We start from the raw sequence: 19,529 nt of genomic DNA, 5'->3' as shown, positions 1-19,529 counted from the left end.
CCAGGTAAGCTAGCCAACTACCACATTAGTAATACCCTTTTCTTTTAATGTTTATCTCTTTATAATCTCTGATCCAATTTGGATTGCCAGATCCAAGCCAAGTGATTCTGGGCTACATGAAAAGCAAAACAAAAATAAATGTACATTAGAATTACAGAATGATTGATTGTATCACATTATTGTAAATTTAACAAATTGTAGATTTTATGGCATGTCAAGCACGTATTAAACTTGTATTTATTCCTGTTCGACTAGACCTCTCAACACTAACCCAAGTACCAATAATTGATAATGCGTTAATTAAAGAAATCAACTACGTATGATTTTCCGCCATGGCATCCATTTACACTTTCTCTTTTTATAAAGCGAGACTTTGGTTTAAAAGGTCTCAAATTCCATATGCGTATTGTATCATTTAGTGGAATGGTTCTTTGAGTACTTTGTGTCTATCCGGCCTACTTCAACAAACGGTTATAGCCTCGATTACATACACAATCTGGTTTCTTTGTTAAATTTATTTTCATGACTTTTTTTGGGTGAAGAGTAATCCTGATATTATGTTATTACTAGTACCCAAACTTTTGTTTTATTAAAATTCTCCTTGTTTCTATGCTCTTAATTGTGATGATCAAATACCTCTTCCTCCTCCACCTCCACCTCCTCTCAGGTACACACATCCAATTATTTGTAATTTGTACTTAGCCAGCCGATAAATATTTTTTTTAAAAGAATTAAATCAGTTCACTATAGATTCTGAACCAACTTCACAAGCCAACCTCGAATTTGACACAGCTCTTTCAGTTACTCAAATCTACAATGGAATTAATGTAAGAGTAATTCAACCATTCTAATGCTTTAAAATATTACCAATTTTCTTTTGTTTTTTATTCGAAATTCTTTTAGGTAAATCATTCGAAAAAGTTGGATTATTTAATGAATGCTATCATAAATGGACAATACTGAACTGGTCCACCGTGCCTTTGAATTCGTTTATAAAAAGTCAGCATTTTGATGTCCGGAATCATGAATGTTAATATATGTAAAGAGTTTTTAAAATGAATTTTGGATATCATTTATTTATGTTTAATTGAGTACATATTTTAAAGAATAAAATAAGTTACTGATGGCTCCATATTCAAATTATAGGACTATCCAGGTAAGGTGAAACTAACGAAAAGGTTTGGAATCCAATGTTTAATACTGATATAAATATAATGCTTAAAAAATAAGTTACGTAAAGGAACCAGAGACCGTCCCGAGGTATGCTAGTTACAAATAAGCTAGAACATAATGTTTGTGTGTGTATTTATATATCGGTTTGTTATAACAGCACCTTGGGGTATGTGTCGTACCAAGTCCACATACTTTAGTAGTTGATAAAGGAGATTCTATCGAGAAAATCAAAGTCTCTATATCTTTAATTAAGGCTGGAATGCAACCTATAGTGAGAGGTAAGACTCTATACTTGAATGATATTTTTTATATAATTAAAATTTTTATGGTCTAACGTTTTTTTTTCTTTTAGAGTTTTCGCGTGATTTCGAATTTAGTAAGTATTATACTTCCATATATTGATATCTATTTTTTTTAAACCTTTGAAATAATGTAGAAGGAGTACTTTCGGGCGGACGTGGATATAATGAATTCATTACATTACAACATTTGCAGAATTATCTTACAGACGACCAACTTACTCTTTCTATTGTTCTGGCTATTGAACAAAAAATCAAAAATTTACTGGGTGGACCAAGTTTACATCCAAAATCTCAACCTTTCAATTTCTCTAATCAAGATCTAAAAAACTTTCAAGACGTTACTATACATGTCTTTAACGAAAAAAATGATGGATCAGACGAAATGGAAACCAATTTCAACCACGATTCCACTGCTAGTATACGCAGTAACAAGAGGAAGAGAGTGGAAAGCACTGAAGATATTAAATCCAATAAAAAGATCACACTACATAGCCACAAGTTTATTCTTGCTTCAGCATCTCCTTGGTTTAGGGATACATTCCTTAGTGGCATGAAAGAATCTACTGAAAATGAAGTGAAAATTCGTGGAGTTGACCCAAACATATTCAAATGGATATTCGACTTTAGCTATGGCAAAGATATAAAGATAAAAAATAGTACCCATGGTATAAACATCATCAAAGTTGCTGATCGTCTCCAGTTCAAAATCATCAAAGACTATACTTTTTTATGCTTGCAAAATCATATAAACAAGTTCAACATCTTTGATATCTGGGAAACATCAGGTAAACGAACGTATGACAGGAGTTTCATTACCTTTACTTATACTTGCTTTAGATCTGTGCGATTGTGTTGAAACCAGAAGATTCTGCATGCAATATATGAGGAGTAACTACGTTGATATTTTTTTGTCTCCGGGTTGGCTTTCGGCCAACGATGAGTATGCTCTCAAAGCAATCAAGATAGATGGCTTAAAAGGAGTAATGGATGAGACGATATTTTACAGAACAGTAATGACAAGAAGAAGAGCTGCCGTCATGGAATTGGCCAAATTACGTATAACGAAAGAGAAAGAATGGAAGGAGGAATTGCTTAAAGCACCATCTGGTAGTTCTACTCCCAGTGGCGAAGATGAATCGGAAATAGTTAAAGAAGTCAAAGAAGAAGCCAAAGTCTCTGAAGGTGATGTCAAGGTCTCTGAAGGTGATGCCAAAGTTTCTGACGATAACTCCAGAGAAGATACTGGCGGAAAAGTCAAAGAAGATTCTAAAGACAATGGCAAAGAAAAAATGGATACAAATGTAAAAGTAACAGATAGCGGAGGTGAAGATTCGTTAGGAAATGTAAAAGCGGTAGTTGAGACAGAGGCTGAAAAGCTTAAAAGGTTAGAGAAGATACGATGGGAAGAATACATTAAAAAAGAACTGGAATCTACACACAAACATTTTGAGACTATGATTCTCCATATACGATTCCCTCAGATGGGGATAGAATTCCTTGCCAATACAGTCGAAAAAGACGATTGCGTTATGCAGATACCAGGAATTAAAGACGTAGTAAGATCCATTAGCTTTTTATTTGACGTTTATTCTAAAGTGTAGATTATATTATAGCTGATCGAATCGTATCGACACAAAGCTTTCCTCGGAAAGCAAGAAGTATCAAAGAAGTATTAAAGTCGAACAATTGAATCAAAATAATTTTATGAAATACTACAAGTAGACAAACCGGTGCTTACCTGTATCAGCTTAATTATGTACCATCACTAAATATATTTATTAAATAGTTTTTTGTCTCTTTATTTCCTATCATTTGCCGTATATGGATAATTAATATGAAAGATGAATTTATAGGCTTATAAGAAACATAATATATGTCTTTTAAAGAATTCGAATAATGTGTGAAAAAAACAATATAAAGAACACCTTGATAAAGTAGCAATAGCTCTTAATAATCATGGTAGAATGTGATTTCTTTTAGTACATTTACTTTTATATATAAAAGCATATGTTTAGTGATAATTTATATGGCGTTTGTTGGTTCAACAACAACCTTTATGCTATTTGCTTTCTTACGGGAATTTCAATTGATTACAGGAACCTTTTTGCTTTACGACTAATGTCAAAGTTCTCTCGTTTTGGCTATGTAGCTCGTCTATTGCCTCACTGATTGACGCTCTTATGGTTTCTCCTTTTCTCTTTAATGTTAGGGCTATATTCTTTCTTTTATTATATTTACAATTTTTTGGCTTGTTGTTTCTATAGCCATTAAGTATTTGATGGCGCGATGTTTATTTTACTGATATCCTGCTGTCTTACAAGTTCTGACAATATAGTACTACCATTATATAAACCCCAATTCTCTGCCCAACATATCTTCCTGTTATTAAACTATTTATCCTCGTAGTCTTATTTTATAAACTATCTATTTTTTATTTGCTTAATTATTAGTTCTTTGTCTGGTATTCTGAGGAAAATATAAGACTTGCACTATAGAATGAATAATAAAACTTGCGAAAGAATCTTAAAGAAAATATGCAATAATCCGTATATCAAAAAAAATCAGATCAAGTAAAGTGTGAGAAGAGAGATCGTTTGTGTATATGATTTCTCAAAATTAAATAACAGGAATATTTTATGATACTTGAGACTAAATAGTATAACATCATAATATATTTATTATGCTTTTATTCATTTTATATTTATTTATTTGTATCCCTCTTATATAGAAGATTTAACAACAGTGGCATTGGCTCGATGTTCCGGGATTGCAGACCCAGCAGCAGTCAGCGGTACAGTAAGGATCCGATGAAGTCTTGCAGTTCTCGATGCACGATTCACACCTTCCAGATGCTTCAGGAGAAACACCTCTACCCTCCAAGAAAGGGAGGTTGGGCAAGGCAGTTGCCATTTCAAAGGTAATCAACAACAAAAGCAAGAGGATAAACTTGTGCATTTTCTTTTATTTTCTTTTCCGTTGGCTTGTAACTACAAAAGAAGACAATTAGAGAAGATTAATGAATGCACTTGGATCAGAAAACGGCCAGACACAAAATGAGTAGATCTATAGTAAACGGGACGATCAAGAAAAAAAGAAAAGTAAATGTGGTACCTGATAGACAATTCAATTGACTTTAGAGTCGAAGGAATAAAGAAGAGAGAAAGAGTAGAGTTGGTATCGTTTAATGATATTTTAGTTGGCTATTTTATAGCTTTTTTTCTTCTGTTTAAAATATATCTCTCTTAAATGATATATTATAATATCTGAAGCATATCAGTAAATAAAACAGATCCTTTAGGTAAGAAATAGCCATTTTTGGATATGATGGTAGAAGAAATGCAATCAAACAACCTTGTAAAGTTTGACAAGTAATACGGGAAAAGAGAGACCCGGGTGGTTTGCTCATAATACAAGGGTGTGAAAAGATACGTGTGAAATGTTGCACTGGAAGCAGTGTGCAATATAGCTATGTGTAAGATGAAGGCCAATTAGGTGATAAGCTCTAGTATTACAGCAAACTCGAAAGTTTTCTTTCCGGATTAGTAAACGAGGCTTCCTCATAATATGTAAGGTCATTAGCTAACAAGAGTGAAAGAATAAAGAGCATATAAAGTAGAGACCTCTAATATTATCATTCTGTGTGTGAGAGTATTATTTGATGCTGTGTCTATTTACACGAAACTATGTTTCAATTGTAATACATTATGACAGTCTGCTCTATGGGTAAAATAGCAGTAATGATACTCTCTTGTTTGTAAAGCATAAAGTAATTTAAGGGACAACGTTAATCTTAAATACTTTTTTAAACCATACTTATTGAAAGCATATTTATTTCTTTTATTTATGATGAATATATTGTACACATTCATACGGACCATCTCTTATATAAGCTTGTCTTGAGTAATGATTGACTGTATAATAAATTTGTTCAATACGTTTTACGTTTTTTAGCTGCTTTATTTTCCTCAAAATACTCACTTGGTTTTCTGAATTAACTGGGACTTACAGGAAAGTACTGGGGGTTCACGTTACTCAATTATATGTGATACTAAACTATGTGTAGTCTTGGGAAATATCTGTTAATATCACATAATGGTAAGAGTTCAAGGTGTGAAATAAGATATATGACTAATTGATGACGCAAGGTACAATATCGGCTCTTCTGACCGCGCATTATGCTCGGAAAATATGTAAGAAAAAAACCTGTAATTCCATGTTTATTATACATTTATAATTGAGTACAAGACTCTTTTTTCTGATCTGTTACCCTAGATGTATTTTTAAAATCAAAGAAACATACGGAAAAGAGAAATAAAGTAACGTACAAGATAACCAAGAAGAAAAAGAAGAAGAAGAGCACCAAGAAACAAATAGACACAGGATTGTTCATGTTCGCTTTGTAAACCTCTCTGCTATCTATTCTTACTAACGTATGCTACTGACTCTACTATGCATTGAAATACAGTATCATCTTCAGTAATTGGCAAAAGACAAATTGATACGACGTATGATTCGAGCTCCCTCTGTCGTGTCGCCTATTCAGCTTCCAATAATACTTCGCAAAAACAGCACTCGATCTTTGAAAGTTACCATTTCTGATTTGTCTTTGTACTAATTTTCGATCTTGTGAATTGATTGTGCTAATGTGTACGCCTAGGGCTTCTTTTTTGATGTAAATTCTACATGTCTTTCAACGAACATAACATTTACCGACGTGGGAAGTTTTGAGTGTGTATATCTTAGGAATAGATTTTGATCTGGAGGATATTTTTGACGGGAAACGTTTACTACTTGGATCAACTTATACATAGTGTACACCTTGTATCTCTCACGCTCATCGATTGTGCCTACCTCTAAAAGAAAATTGAATTACAGCTCCTTTAATGTGCGTATATAGCCAATGTTACACCTACCACCATCTGGTGATCCCATACAGAGTGCACATTTCTGATATGTAAACGTCCCGTGATTGATTATTGTGGCTGTCACATTGCTGTCAAACAGTGCACCTATCGATTTCCTTTCTAGCACTACTGTTTTTTAAGTTTAAACAGAATATATACCTTTTGTGGTAATAATGTTACATAAAAATACCTGGATATTTTTTTCTTATATATGTATATTTTTATCTGCAAGCTATAATAAACGTCTCTATAAATTTTCTACCTGTAGCAAACTTATCTATCCTCCGAGATATCTAAATAGCTTTAGTACTTCTTTACTTTCTTCTTGTCTCAACAACCAAACTCTTTTACACTTTTCGATATTTCCTTATCTTCTTCCTGTTCCTCCCCTTCATGAGACTCTTATGGGACTTTATTTTAGTATTAATTAGTCATATTTCTCTATTTTACTTTTAAAAGCTAGTTGCACTAATAGGTGCGGGATTTATTAGCAGAATAAGCACTTTACAAAACATAGCAGTATCATCACTTTTGAGATCAATTCCTATACATTATTTGTTTGTATAACACCTTTCTCTTCCTACTAGTATATAACACTTTGTTTCTGGTTTATATTTAGAGCATTAATCACTTTAAATGCCTTTTATTGCCAGTGGGTGTCAAGCAAAAAACATGCGGGAAAACAAAAAACCGCAGTATAAAGGAACCTGATATATGAGTGATTTATTGAATTGAGATTACCGTGTATGTAACTGACATATAGCCTACTATAGCTGTAAAAAATACTTTTGTGTACGGTATAAAAGTATTAATACTTGATATAATTTATTAAATATACAGAGTACTTTACTTGGACCTAAAATGCTTTTATTTTCTTATGAGAGAGTAGATTATATTCTTACAGAAAGAGAATAGAATATCAGAGAAATGATTGATGAGAACATGCTGCAATTAGTCGTAGCTTAGCTTAGGAATTCTACTTGATAGTCCTATTCAATGTATCTATAATATTCTTTATAGCTTCAGACTACTTTATTTTGTATAATAATTATATCTTATCAATTATTCAATTGTAAAATGTTGCTTGGTATTTCGCCAAAGAATTTGATTTTAAAATTCCTTGATCAATTGAAAGAAATCTCAAGAAAGGAAATATGATCGCAAAATATACCTACACCTCATAAGCTAATTTAATGTTGTGATGAGTACTTTCAGTAAGTAAACTTTCTGATACTTTTGTGCAGTTAGCAATCTTTAAAATAATAATAATAAGAGGCTTAATGGTATAAAAGATCAATTGATATTTATTATAACTTATGCTTAATGTAATATATATAATCCCAAAAGTGTTTGATACTCTAAAAGCCATTATTCTTTTCCCAAATCACTTAAGGTTAGGTGTGTTAAATATCTAAATTTTTTGATCCTGCATCTGTAAATAAATTGTATATCAAGATATATTTTTTTTAAAAAAAAACACACACACATTTGAAACCCCCTTTTTTTTAAGAAGCCAGTACTATTTCAAAAAAGAAAGGATGATCTATAGTTAGAATTTAGTCAATATTGAATTATATTCGAATGAGCACATCTTTTAAAAAAAAATATCAAGATTTGGAAATATTACTGACTACTCTTATATTTATTCTGCAAAAAAAAGATTATAGACTATTGATATGTTCTGTCTGATTTCTAAAAAACAAACGAATCGTTGGCTATCAACCAAGATCTTATACAATACTATGCTTTTGTAAGGAATGGGGTATATTTCTTGACAGATATTTGAAAGAAAATCATTAAAGAATCTTCTTGAATATATCTTTTTATAAATACTACGCGATAATTAAACCATATGTCTTTAGGTAAGTAAATAAACTTATATGTATGATATTGTATATATTTTGTGCTTGTGTGGCTGGTGTTATTAGTACAATATTGTTCTTTGTGGTGTTTGTTTCTTTTCTATCTTATGTCTACTTCTAGAGATATCTGCTCATGGATTTTCTTCATCTCAATTGTAACCTTTCCAATAGACGTTATATCAACCCATCACAATACTCGCATTACTCGCATTGCCTTACAATATTTTACATTGAATACTACAAGACTCTATCTCTTTGGCTTCTATTTTTCACATCATTTTTAATATTTTCTTTCTCTGTATTAGGGTAGCAGTTTTTGTTGCTAGTCAAGACAAAAGATGTTAACCTTTTGTTTTGTAATTTTTTTGGGAGATTTAGACCTTAGACTTACTAATCTATATTTATGAACTTCTTAGGAAAAAGCTTTTTTTTTTGTTTTCTTAGTTTTCTTAGTATTCTTGATATTCTACTATGAGCTATCAGTTATACTATTTTATTCTTGGGGTGTCACTTGGTCTTAAAACTATATGCATTATAAAATTATTATTTTAGTATAAAGAATATATTTCAATCTAAAGTGTGTCATAAAACACTTGGGAGGAATAAATGTGGAATAAATGTTGATGAGGTGTGTTAGAAAAAAAAGTAGTTATCAAGGCAGAAAAATGGCACAAATAGAGTAAGTAGGAAGAGAGAAGAAAGTAGATAACAAAAATTGCTGTTTATTATATTTAAAATTAATATTAAAATAAAGATTAGAAAAGATAATAGTGCATGCATTATGATCTCTTATTTACAAGCTCCTTTTGTTGCTCTAATTAACAACAATGGCAAACTCCTCCTCTTCCTGGTATACACTTCCAGCAACAGCTAGCACTGCAGTAAGGATCAGAGGATTTCTTACAGTTCTCCAAACATGAGTTACACTGTCCACTAGTAGCCGGATCGACGCCTCTACCATCCAAGAAAGGGAGATTGGGCATAGCAATTGTCATTTCAAAGGAAATCACCAGTAAGAGCAATAGAATAAACTTGTACATTCTGATTTTTTTTTGGCTGGCTTGTCGTAACGAAGTAAACTGACAGGTAAGGTAAATAAGCGGATCAAAAGAAATAGAAAGAGAAAGGGCACCGGGTGGGCGGATCGAACGGCTTTAAAGGCGAAAGAAAAGGTAGAGCTGGTAAGATTGATGCTGTTTGTTGATCTTCCTTATGCCCTTTATATATATTCTTTTAAATATATTCTTCTGTGAAAATTATAATGATAGGTTAAATGTATCTTAAATATAAGCATGTTTGTTAATTGAGAATGATCTTTTCTGGATCTGGATCTGGATCTGGTGCTGAAGTGAGAAAGGTCAGGTAACCATGTAAAATGTTCCAAGTAGAACAAAGAGAAATTAGAGGACTTCAAAACTCATCTATAATAAAAAGAATGAAAGGATAAGTAGACAATGTATAATCATAATTAGGGCAGTACATAGCTGCTTGTAAAAAGTAGTATTAATTGGGCGAAACGTTTTTAATTTTACAGTTACATTTGAGCTTCTTTTTAACGAGTTCATGATCCTGACTTTCTCATAGTGTGTAAGACAGATTTATATTCTAATTAACAGCGCAAGAAGCTAAATACAAAAGCATTTCCGCATGTTCTATGTGTGGCTATAATTTGATATATCTAATTTATTTATCTCAAGCTATATTACAGTGCTACATAATAGCTTTTCATTTATCTATCTATACTTAAAGCACACCGTTAAAGATCATTTACACGCAATTTTATGAAAGCCCCTCATAGATTAAAGATACGCTGAAGTATAAAGAAAAATAAAACCAAAAAAAAACAAACCATTCAAGATGCACAATAAGAAATCCGGCAAAGCAAAGAAGTTAAGATGGGATATATTATTAATTTAGTGACAAAATAAGAAGAAGAAAAAACACCCTGTATGCTCTGAATTCCTATGCTACATGGGCTATTTAACTTGCTATAATGCCTTGCATTCCTATACAAGGGAGTTTGTTTGCACTCTTTCTATTTATTCACAATAAATACCTCTTGTTTAACTGTTTCGCTCAATTATTCTATTTTTGCTTTTCTTCTTAATGTCTCTTCTATTTAGTTCTTGTATTTACTGGAGTTTATGCTATTTATGTTATTTATTTTTGGCATTATTCATAGACACATAATATCACAAGTTGTCGAACAAAAGTTCATTCACATTCACATCTACAAAATAATAATAAATATATATATTTTGTATTATAATTCACAAAGACATTGTTTGGCCAGGTTCATTTGATACATAGCAATACTTGATATTTAAAACCAAAAGTTGTATTTGTCTATGTTATTTTCAATATTGCATGTTAGTCGTGAGAATATATGAGTTAATATATATTGTTTTGATATTCCCTTTTCTAGCCAGCCCTCAACAAGGACTTACTACGCTTTTGTAAGTTGGTTTGACTGTATGTGTTTAAGGAGCAGTATCTGAGCTTACAGAAAAACTGGATTAAATGACTATAAAAATTGTTTACTGGACTCCTACACTCTTCGGTTGGATCTACCTTTGAAATTTAGAGATTTTGATCTGTAATTTTATTTTAGTTTTCGTACAAGTTTAGTACATACTACCACCTGGTGGTCCCATACAGATTACATATCTCACAAATTTAAGTATAAACGGATCGAGAAATACGAAAAAGTTTGAATTGGGTGTTTGTTATGGTTTTGCAAATAATTGGATAAATGAATGTGAGACTAGCAAGATTTCCTGAGAGCTTATTGTATTTCATTTGTCTTTTCTTTCTAATAAGCAATACAAAAAAAATGACCTTAGATTATAATCCTAGAAATGGTCTTATTATTTTTATATTTTAGCAATGGTATTTTTTGCCTGCAAAACATTATAACACACTTATTGAATGATAGTCTACTGAACGCTTTTGGAGTTGTCAATATGAAGAGTAATTTGTTTATCTATTCCATCCATAATCAATTGTTTTATTGAAACCGTATCTCAGTCTTCTTGTTATGAATTGTGTGGTTTTGTTTCTTATAATAGTTGTTTAGTCAATGCTTGGATTTTGCCCATGGTTATAGCCATAAGCGGTTCCATGAAATCTTGTAGAATTATTGCTTAACAAAATTTGAGAGTATTTAAGACATTACTAGAACTACGCCTTTTACTTTTCTCTCGTGGTTTTTCTGAATAGTATTCGACATCAGCTTTTACATAGAATGAAAAAAAAGGGTCTCTTTACACATATGTTATTTACTTTATTGTTATTTAGGATTCAATACTTACACAATCTGACCTCTTAGTAAGCTGGAACTACGTTTATTTAAATAAAATGTTGATTATTGGTTGTCAGTCTGATCAAATTTTTGACTGAAACCGCTGGTAAGCTTATATTCTTATCGCTCTCATTCAACCCTCTGTGAAGTTTATGAGGTCTAGTATATGTTGGTATATTACTTTCACACTATGCTGAAAACAATTTTTTTGGTTCCCGATTATAGCTTTCAAATTATTGGAAATGATCGCTCTAAAGCTTCGTGCATATTCCAACTATTGCGCATTGTAGGTATTGGTATGTGATACAAAATATAACTTCCCTGTGACTTATTACATTTGCGTATTGCCATTTCTCTTATCTCGCCTAATATACTGTTTTCTTTAAACAATTCAATGTTACTTCCCATCATGTGCTTGTTGCGTATACGTATATTATAATTCTGAGCTAAATAGGGTAGCGCCGACTCTCGGATTAACACTTTTCTTTATTGTGATAAAGGAATCTTACCACAGTCTCAACTCACCCACATCTTTTACAGGTATTGGTTACATGTACTATTTGAACTTTATATTCAAGCTTCTTACAAGTTCTTTCTCTACAGCTACATGGTACGAAGAAAGTAACTCTTGATGATAAATATGACTTACTCTATTTTTCACTTGGAGGGTTACTTGCTTGATTTTTGTATTCAGTTTCTAGAAATTTACATGTAGTACCTTAAGAATCATGCATTTTGTATTTAATTCGAAGCCGAAGAATTCCGGTTTGTGGGTTAGCTTTAACACCCGTGTTCCAATTGGTCACATAGCCCAATGGCTTTGAATTCTGGACAATTTATTCGAAATGGTCTATTTTAAACTATCTATTTTGAGTTCTCTATATTTTCTACCATAAATATTGGTATAATATATGCGTTGTCTGGGTCATTAGATACTCTTACTTTCTATTTATTTATGACAAGTCTAATGAACTTACGAATGTTTATGATGAAGAAGAAGGTAGCTTACATTCAAGTAAAAGGGGGTTTTGATAGATATCGGTACACTATCTCTCAGTAATAAAAGAGCAAGTATATTCAAGAGCAAAAAATTGGTGTGTACCACTTTGTACATGTATTCTATTTCTGTTTTGATTGGTAGCTGTCTTTGTCTTACTGTGTCTCCCAATTGTGCAACACCCTCCATTTTGAAGTTTTGATATTTTATAAAGGGGTATTTGTTTTTATTATGTTATGGCATAGAGTTGGACGATACTTACTAACCTCTCTTACTGTAAAGAGAAATTAGCTAGTAGCTTGAATGCTAGATATATAAAGTCTTTGCAAATTTGAATACCATAAATAGTCACTTTTTATTCTACTTCTTTATGATACATATATGTTAATTTTATGTTCTATAACACCGTGGGACTGGTTGGTAGTTTAACTAAACTTTATACTTATGTCTCACAATAAGCAATTGCTAATAACGGGCCAAAGATTCCCTTTAATTATCAAGAAAACTCGGTAACTTCTCCCCAATCTTTGCTCGTAGCACACCTTATAATATGTTACTGTTCGTAAGATTATTTTATTATAATCAACCACAGATAAATTTACCTAGCTACAGTCGTCTTTCGATAAATTACAGCTGCTAGTGTCACCTCTTTTGCGAGCAGCTATTTGACCTTAGTTTGCTATAAGAAACAAGTTAAAACGATATAGAAAGCCAAATTTCTACAATTCTTCTGACTTTCCTTATGGAGTTCACGGGGCTATAAAACCTTAGAATAAACAAGGTGGAGGGAGGTAACAATTGTTAAGCCTTTTTAAGCATTACTGTGCTTCCACTTTCAATTTACCGAATTTCTGAAATCGCCGCCTATTTTTTTTTGAATACTTTTGGACATTTGTGTGAGGTTACCGTATTCAGAAAATATGGACTAGTTTAGTCAAATATTTGAAGCTGATTTGCCACCTTTTTCTTAAAATAAGTTGGCCAAATTTTTTTTTGACTTTTTTTTTATAATCGTAACTATTATTTCTAAAATGAACCTCTTTCACAAGGATCAAAAATGCAGTATTGTAGACGAGTTGGGCAAGTAAGCGACTACTTTCATTGTAAGACTGTCATATTGATTAACATATTTGATGAATAAATCAAATATTTATATAAACGTTATCCATAAATACTTCAATAAAGAACCTATATAATCATTTTGGTATTTGGCCAGGGGTTGGTCTACTAATTTTAAATATACATAAATAGATGACAGATAATTTGTGTGTGTATTTTCTTATAGTGATGTGGTGCTTTTTATCTGTGTATAAGCTTTTTATATATAAAGCCATTTCACTGCTGACAAGAAAACGTTGAATAGATCTGCTGGTAATATGAAACAGTTCAGTAAATCAAATCCTATAATGGACAAAACTACAAGTATAAATAATGGTATACAATGTTCTATACTCAAGGCTGATTTTACTTTATAATTTTAATACTTAAAAAAAATACTTGCAAAATAGTGGGGTACTTCTTTTTCTGATGCGGATCAATCTAAGTTGCCTTAATATATTGAGCATAGTTTTTTGAATTTTGGATATTTTACTATCAATTATATAAAAAATAAGATAGAAGTATATGTCAAAGAGGTTGGTATAAATGCTTACGCAATATAAAGCTTCTATTTGAAACATAATAGTAGTATGTCTGATCTGTCATTGGATCACCTTTAAAAAAAGAACTTGAACTACTATCATCAGAACCGTTAAGATGACCGATATCCAGGGTGGTTAGATGTATCTCAATAGCTATAAGTACCATAGACAAGAAAAGTCTTTAACAAACTAATGGCTTGAACTCATATAAAGCAACTTTTATGAACCAATACCTATGAAGTATAAAGATAATATCAAACTGTTCGGAAAGCCTTATTATTTTATTACTCGTAATTTAGTTGATACATTTTATGCTGTGTTTATTTTGAATCTTGAAACGCCTTTGCATATTTGATTTGGAATATCTTTGCTTTCAATACGTAGTCTAGTTTTTCTCGTACCTGATCTTTACATTATTTCGTGTATAAAACTTTATTTGTATTTGCAAAAGGCGTCATACTTTGGTAATATATATGCTTACATCAAGTAATAATAGGGCATTCGAGACGCTCCTCATAAAATCATTGCTCTACCTTTTACCAATTTCTATAGTATATATTTTGAAAATATTTGAAAGCTGAAATAAGGGGCGAAATTTACTTTCGCTTAATGTACAAAGCTACAGACAAAAAATAGGTTTACCAGAACTGTAAAATTATTATTTGTAACGTAATTTTGCGCCTTATATCGATTATAAGCTGTATAACATGCTAGCCAAATACAATAGTGGAAACTATGCTCTGAATTATACGTCTCGCCATTGGCTCAATCTCTTGTTATCAATAAGATATTAATGTATGAAATTTTTACACCTTACTTAGGGCTTCACATCCACCCATCCGGACACAACCCCAATACTCCCTGCCCAGTGTGATTCTGTTCGTGATAAAGTTTGACTTTGAATGAGAATGAGGTAATCTGAAGAACAATTACTGGGGATATGACTATATTTTTAACCATTTACATTTTAAAAGCCTTTGAAAACTGTCGATCCCCACCTCTGCTTCATTCGTCAACCTAAAAAAGAAGCCATCAATTATTCTCTAGTTAAAAAAGTATTCAAATGTTTAATCTATAGCTCAGTAGTCCACTGATTTTTATTTTTTGAGTTGATTACTTGCAAAGATCCAGGCGCTCCTAACATTACGGGAATATGCTGGTTATTATGCTTCCAATATCTTGTGAGAAATTGTAGTCGCTCCAATCACCCATACATATATATATATATATTAGCGCGCTCACTTGTACTTTTTCTTGGATATACTAGAAAATGCTCTTTATCTTCTTCTCATTCTTTATAATAGCTTTCAGAGATATGGTGGTAATACATCATTTGAAAAAAAAAGGTATTCTTTCTGTCAATTGTAGCAATCAAGCTCCTCTTCTCAGGTACAAACATCCAATTACTTGGTAATTTGTACTCAGCCAGCCAATATATTCTTTAAAAAAATCGCTTCACTATAGATTCTCAATCAACGTCACAATCCAACCTCGAGTTTGACACAAAGCTCTCTCACTTGCTCTAATTACAATTGAATCAATGAGTAAGAGTAGTCAATTATTCTAATGCTATAAACATTGACAATTTTCTTTTTATTTGAAATCCTTTTAGCTACAGTACTTAAAAACGTTGGATTATTTAATGAATCCAATCATAATTGGACTATACCGGAATGGTCCAAGATACCTATGAAATATATTTTAAAAAGTCAACGCTTTAATGTTGGGAATCATGAATGGTAATATATATAAAGAGTTTTGAACTGAAATCTAGTTATTATTCACTTATATTGAGGGGAGTATATATTTTAAAGAATGATATACTTATGACTACATTCAATTTATAGGATCATCAATGTAAGATAAAACGAAGAGAAAAGTTTGAGAGCCAATGTCTAATACTGATATTAAAAAAAAACTTTAATTTCTACAAATAAGTTATATAAAGGAATCTCAGATAAACCCGAGGTATGCTAATATCAAATATACTATAACTTAGTATGTACATGCGTATTTATATGTCAGTTTGCTATAACAGCACCTTGGGATATTTCTTATCCCAACGGGAGTATACCCAACAAGTGATAAAGGAGATTCTACCGATAAAGTCAGAGTTTGTCTATCTATAATTAAGTCCGGGATAAAAACTATGGATACAGGTAAAACTACATATATGAAAAATATCATATAATTCAAATTTTATGTTCTAACATGTTTCTAGAGTTCTCGCATGACTTTGATTTTAGCAAGTATTATAATTTGCTATAGGGCGATCAATTTTTTTTAACTTTTGAGATAATGTAGAAGAAAAAATCGCAAACGGACGTGGATATGATCAATTCATTACATTGCAAGATGTACAGAATTATCTCACGGACGACCAACTTACTCTTTCTATTAATCTAACTATTAATCAAACACACAAAAACTCACTGCGTGGGCCCCGCTCATATCCAAAGCCTCAACCGCTCAAGTTCTATGCCGAAGATCTCGAAAACTTCCAAGATGTCATTATACATGTATTCAAGGACGAAAATAACGAATCAGATAAAAATGAAAGCAATCTCAACCACGGTTCGACCGATAGTATAAACAAAAATGAAAACAAGAAGGTGGAAGACACTGAAGGAACTATATCAAATGAAAAGACTACACTGCACGGCCACAAGTTTATTCTTGCTACAGCATCTCCGTGGTTTAGAGATATATTCCTTAGCGGCATGAAAGAATCTACCGATAATGAAGTGAAGATTCACGGCGTTGACCCAAAGATATTTAAATTGATTTTCGACTTTAGCTATGGAAATGATATATATATAAAAGATAGTATCCACGGTATAAGCATTCTCAAAGTTGCCGATCGTCTCCAGTTCAAACGTATCAAAAAGTATGCTTTTTCATGCTTGCGAGCTCAGATCAAAAACTCCAACATATTTGATATCTGGGAAGCATCAGGTAAGAAAAAAGTTTGATAAAGAGAAAAGATTGCTCATATTTGCTCTAGACTTGTACGATTGTGATAAAACTCGAAAACTATGCGAGAAATATATGAGGAGTAACTATGCCGATATATTTGTGTCTCCAGAGTGGCTTGCTACCAGCGATGTCTATGCTCTCAAAGCAATTAATATAGATGGATTGAAAGGAAGAATGGATGAGACAGTATTCTACAAGGCAGTACTTTCAAGAAGAGAGGCCGCCACCCAGGAAGTCATCAATTTACGTAAAGCGAAAGAGAAAGAACTGGAGGATAATATGCTAAAGGCACAGCTTGGTAATCCTACTCCAAGTGGGGATAATGAATCGGAAGTAGTCAAAGGACTCGATGAAGGAGCCAAAGACCCTAGGGAGGGAGCCAAAGACTCTGAAGCTGATGACAAAAATTCTGAAGATGCTTCCAGAGAAGACACCGGAGAGAAAGGCAAAGAAGATTCTAAAAACAATGGAAATGAGAAAATGGATACAAATGTGAAAGCGACAGATAACGGATGGGAAGATTTGCCAGAAAATGTAAAACCAGTAGTTGAGACAGAGGAAGAGAAGCTCGAAAGACTAGAGAATATACGATGGGAAGAATATATCAAAGAAGAACTGGAAGCTATACAGAAACATTTTGAGACCATGATTCGTTATATACGCTTTCCTCAAATGGATATAGAATTTCTTGCAGATATAGTCGAAAAGGAAGATGCCGTTATGCAACTACCAGGGATCAAAGATATAGTAAGAATGATTAACCTCTTATTTGGTGTTTATTCTAAAGTTTACATTATACTTTAGCTGATTGAATCATACCGACATAAAGCGTTCCTTGGAAAAAGAGAAGTATCAAAGAAGTATCAAAGTCGAACGATTGAATCAAGCTAATTTCATAAAATACTATAAGCGGACAAACCATTACTTACCTGTATCATAGCTCAAATATGTACCAAAAGTATAAGTATTTCTTAAACAATTCTTTACAACTTTCTTTCCTGTTACTCTTTTTATGAGTGTAATTAATATAAAATATATCCTTAATTCAAATGATTTAAACTATAATATACACACGTATAAGCACAATAAATGAAACCACTTTATACTGGAAGCAAAAATGATATCTTAAAAACCATGACAATCAAGGTATGGTGTGGTTGATCCAACACCATCTTTTGTGCCATTTGCTTTTTTTGCTATGGAAATCTCTTGGTTAAATAGTTATTTTTGTTTTATTTTTCATACCTATTATCAGGCATATCTCCCTATAGTCGTTTTTTTTGGATTTTTTTCTGCATTCTACATAATCTTGTTCCTATTGTAACAATTAAGCATTTCTTTGTAGAGCTTCTTGTTTCGCAAGTTTAGAGAATAATCTAACTGGCATAAGTACTCAATATTCTGACTATTACATGTTTCATTCGTTATATTCGCTATTCTTTCTTTTATTATTATATTTAAAATTAATATAAGAAGTAATAGATAATAATGGTAATAGAAATAACAGCATCAATATCAATTCTATTGCTGCTGTTATTCTATTTCTTTAAAAAAAGGGGTATGGCTACATTAATTAACAACAATGACAATTTCCTCCTCTTCCTGGTATACACTTCCAACAACATTCAGCACTGCAATAAGGATCTCCTGACGTTTCGCAGTTTCTTAGACATCTGTTGCATTTTGACCATGTAGCAGGATCTACACCTCTAGCTTCCAAGAAAGGTATATTTGGCATGCACATTGTCATTTCGAAAGAAATCAATAGAAAAAGCATTAAGATAAACTTGTACATTTGTTTTTCTTTCTTTCTTTTAGTTTTTTGTTGGCTTGTAGAGACAGAATAAGTGGGCGGATCAAAGGCAGGAGTAGCAAGTGAGTTTGCAAAGTCAAAGAGAACAAGCGAAAAATAAGGTACGGGATATATAAGTCCAAATAGCTTTAGAGACAAAATAAAAGAGGGGGGAAAGCTTGTAGAAATGATGTTATTATTGACCTTTTTTTTGCTTGTCTTTTATATAGTTTTACAAGGGATATTCTATGATGGCACATGTAAATCAAGAACCAAAATAGATTCGTTAGATGTAAGACAGTCTCTTTCTCTTTTGTGGATCAAGTATTAGACCCAGTAAATTTAATAAAGCCTGTAAAATTTGATAAAAAGAAAGTAGAGAAAATAAGAAAAGGCCAGGGTTTGTCTACACTAAAAATAAGATATATATGAGAGGGAAAGACTTTGCATTGGAAACATAGAAAGATACGGATACGAGTATAAATGGTATTGATTAGGCCAAAGGTTCTAATTTTACAATAAAATTATTAAATTAGATACATTAAACAAACTTGTTATCCTGATTTTCTCATTGTCTGTAAG

The 19,529-nt window shown here is 32.0% G+C and overlaps 5 protein-coding genes across 5 annotated transcripts; 2 read left to right on the top strand and 3 right to left on the bottom strand.

Moving 5' to 3' along the window:
* Positions 1–609: 609 nt before the first annotated feature.
* PHYBLDRAFT_65929 (hypothetical protein) lies at positions 610–3,644 on the top strand (the record flags this gene model as incomplete). The annotated part of the gene is made up of 8 exons (XM_018441559.1): positions 610–667; positions 751–827; positions 1,231–1,260; positions 1,331–1,451; positions 1,526–1,549; positions 1,610–2,260; positions 2,313–3,031; positions 3,480–3,644. The coding sequence occupies 8 exons, from the start codon at positions 610–612 to the stop codon at positions 3,642–3,644; spliced, it is 1,845 nt and encodes a 614-aa protein (XP_018291362.1).
* Positions 3,645–5,578: 1,934 nt separating this feature from the next.
* On the bottom strand, positions 5,579–6,407 carry PHYBLDRAFT_65928 (hypothetical protein; the record flags this gene model as incomplete). Its single annotated transcript, XM_018441558.1, has 4 exons — positions 5,579–5,678; positions 5,901–6,010; positions 6,186–6,328; positions 6,389–6,407. The coding sequence occupies 4 exons, from the start codon at positions 6,405–6,407 to the stop codon at positions 5,579–5,581; spliced, it is 372 nt and encodes a 123-aa protein (XP_018291361.1).
* A 2,648-nt stretch (positions 6,408–9,055) lies between these two features.
* Positions 9,056–9,236, bottom strand: PHYBLDRAFT_145718 (hypothetical protein; the record flags this gene model as incomplete). Its single annotated transcript, XM_018431521.1, has 2 exons — positions 9,056–9,117; positions 9,146–9,236. The coding sequence occupies 2 exons, from the start codon at positions 9,234–9,236 to the stop codon at positions 9,056–9,058; spliced, it is 153 nt and encodes a 50-aa protein (XP_018291360.1).
* A 1,197-nt stretch (positions 9,237–10,433) lies between these two features.
* Positions 10,434–12,728, bottom strand: PHYBLDRAFT_65927 (hypothetical protein; the record flags this gene model as incomplete). The annotated part of the gene is made up of 7 exons (XM_018441557.1): positions 10,434–10,471; positions 10,689–10,812; positions 11,435–11,473; positions 11,553–11,579; positions 11,724–11,816; positions 12,192–12,239; positions 12,552–12,728. The coding sequence occupies 7 exons, from the start codon at positions 12,726–12,728 to the stop codon at positions 10,434–10,436; spliced, it is 546 nt and encodes a 181-aa protein (XP_018291359.1).
* A 3,600-nt stretch (positions 12,729–16,328) lies between these two features.
* Positions 16,329–18,257, top strand: PHYBLDRAFT_181494 (hypothetical protein; the record flags this gene model as incomplete). Its single annotated transcript, XM_018438477.1, has 4 exons — positions 16,329–16,338; positions 16,475–17,134; positions 17,184–17,902; positions 17,960–18,257. The coding sequence occupies 4 exons, from the start codon at positions 16,329–16,331 to the stop codon at positions 18,044–18,046; spliced, it is 1,476 nt and encodes a 491-aa protein (XP_018291358.1). The 3' UTR covers positions 18,047–18,257.
* Between the last annotated feature and the right edge of the window lie 1,272 nt (positions 18,258–19,529).

Source organism: Phycomyces blakesleeanus (assembly GCF_001638985.1).
Source record: "Phycomyces blakesleeanus NRRL 1555(-) unplaced genomic scaffold PHYBLscaffold_11, whole genome shotgun sequence".
Lineage (NCBI taxonomy): Eukaryota > Fungi > Mucoromycota > Mucoromycetes > Mucorales > Phycomycetaceae > Phycomyces > Phycomyces blakesleeanus.
The sequence above is the reverse complement of the archived record's forward strand: the minus strand, read 5'-3'. Positions and strand labels throughout refer to the sequence as shown.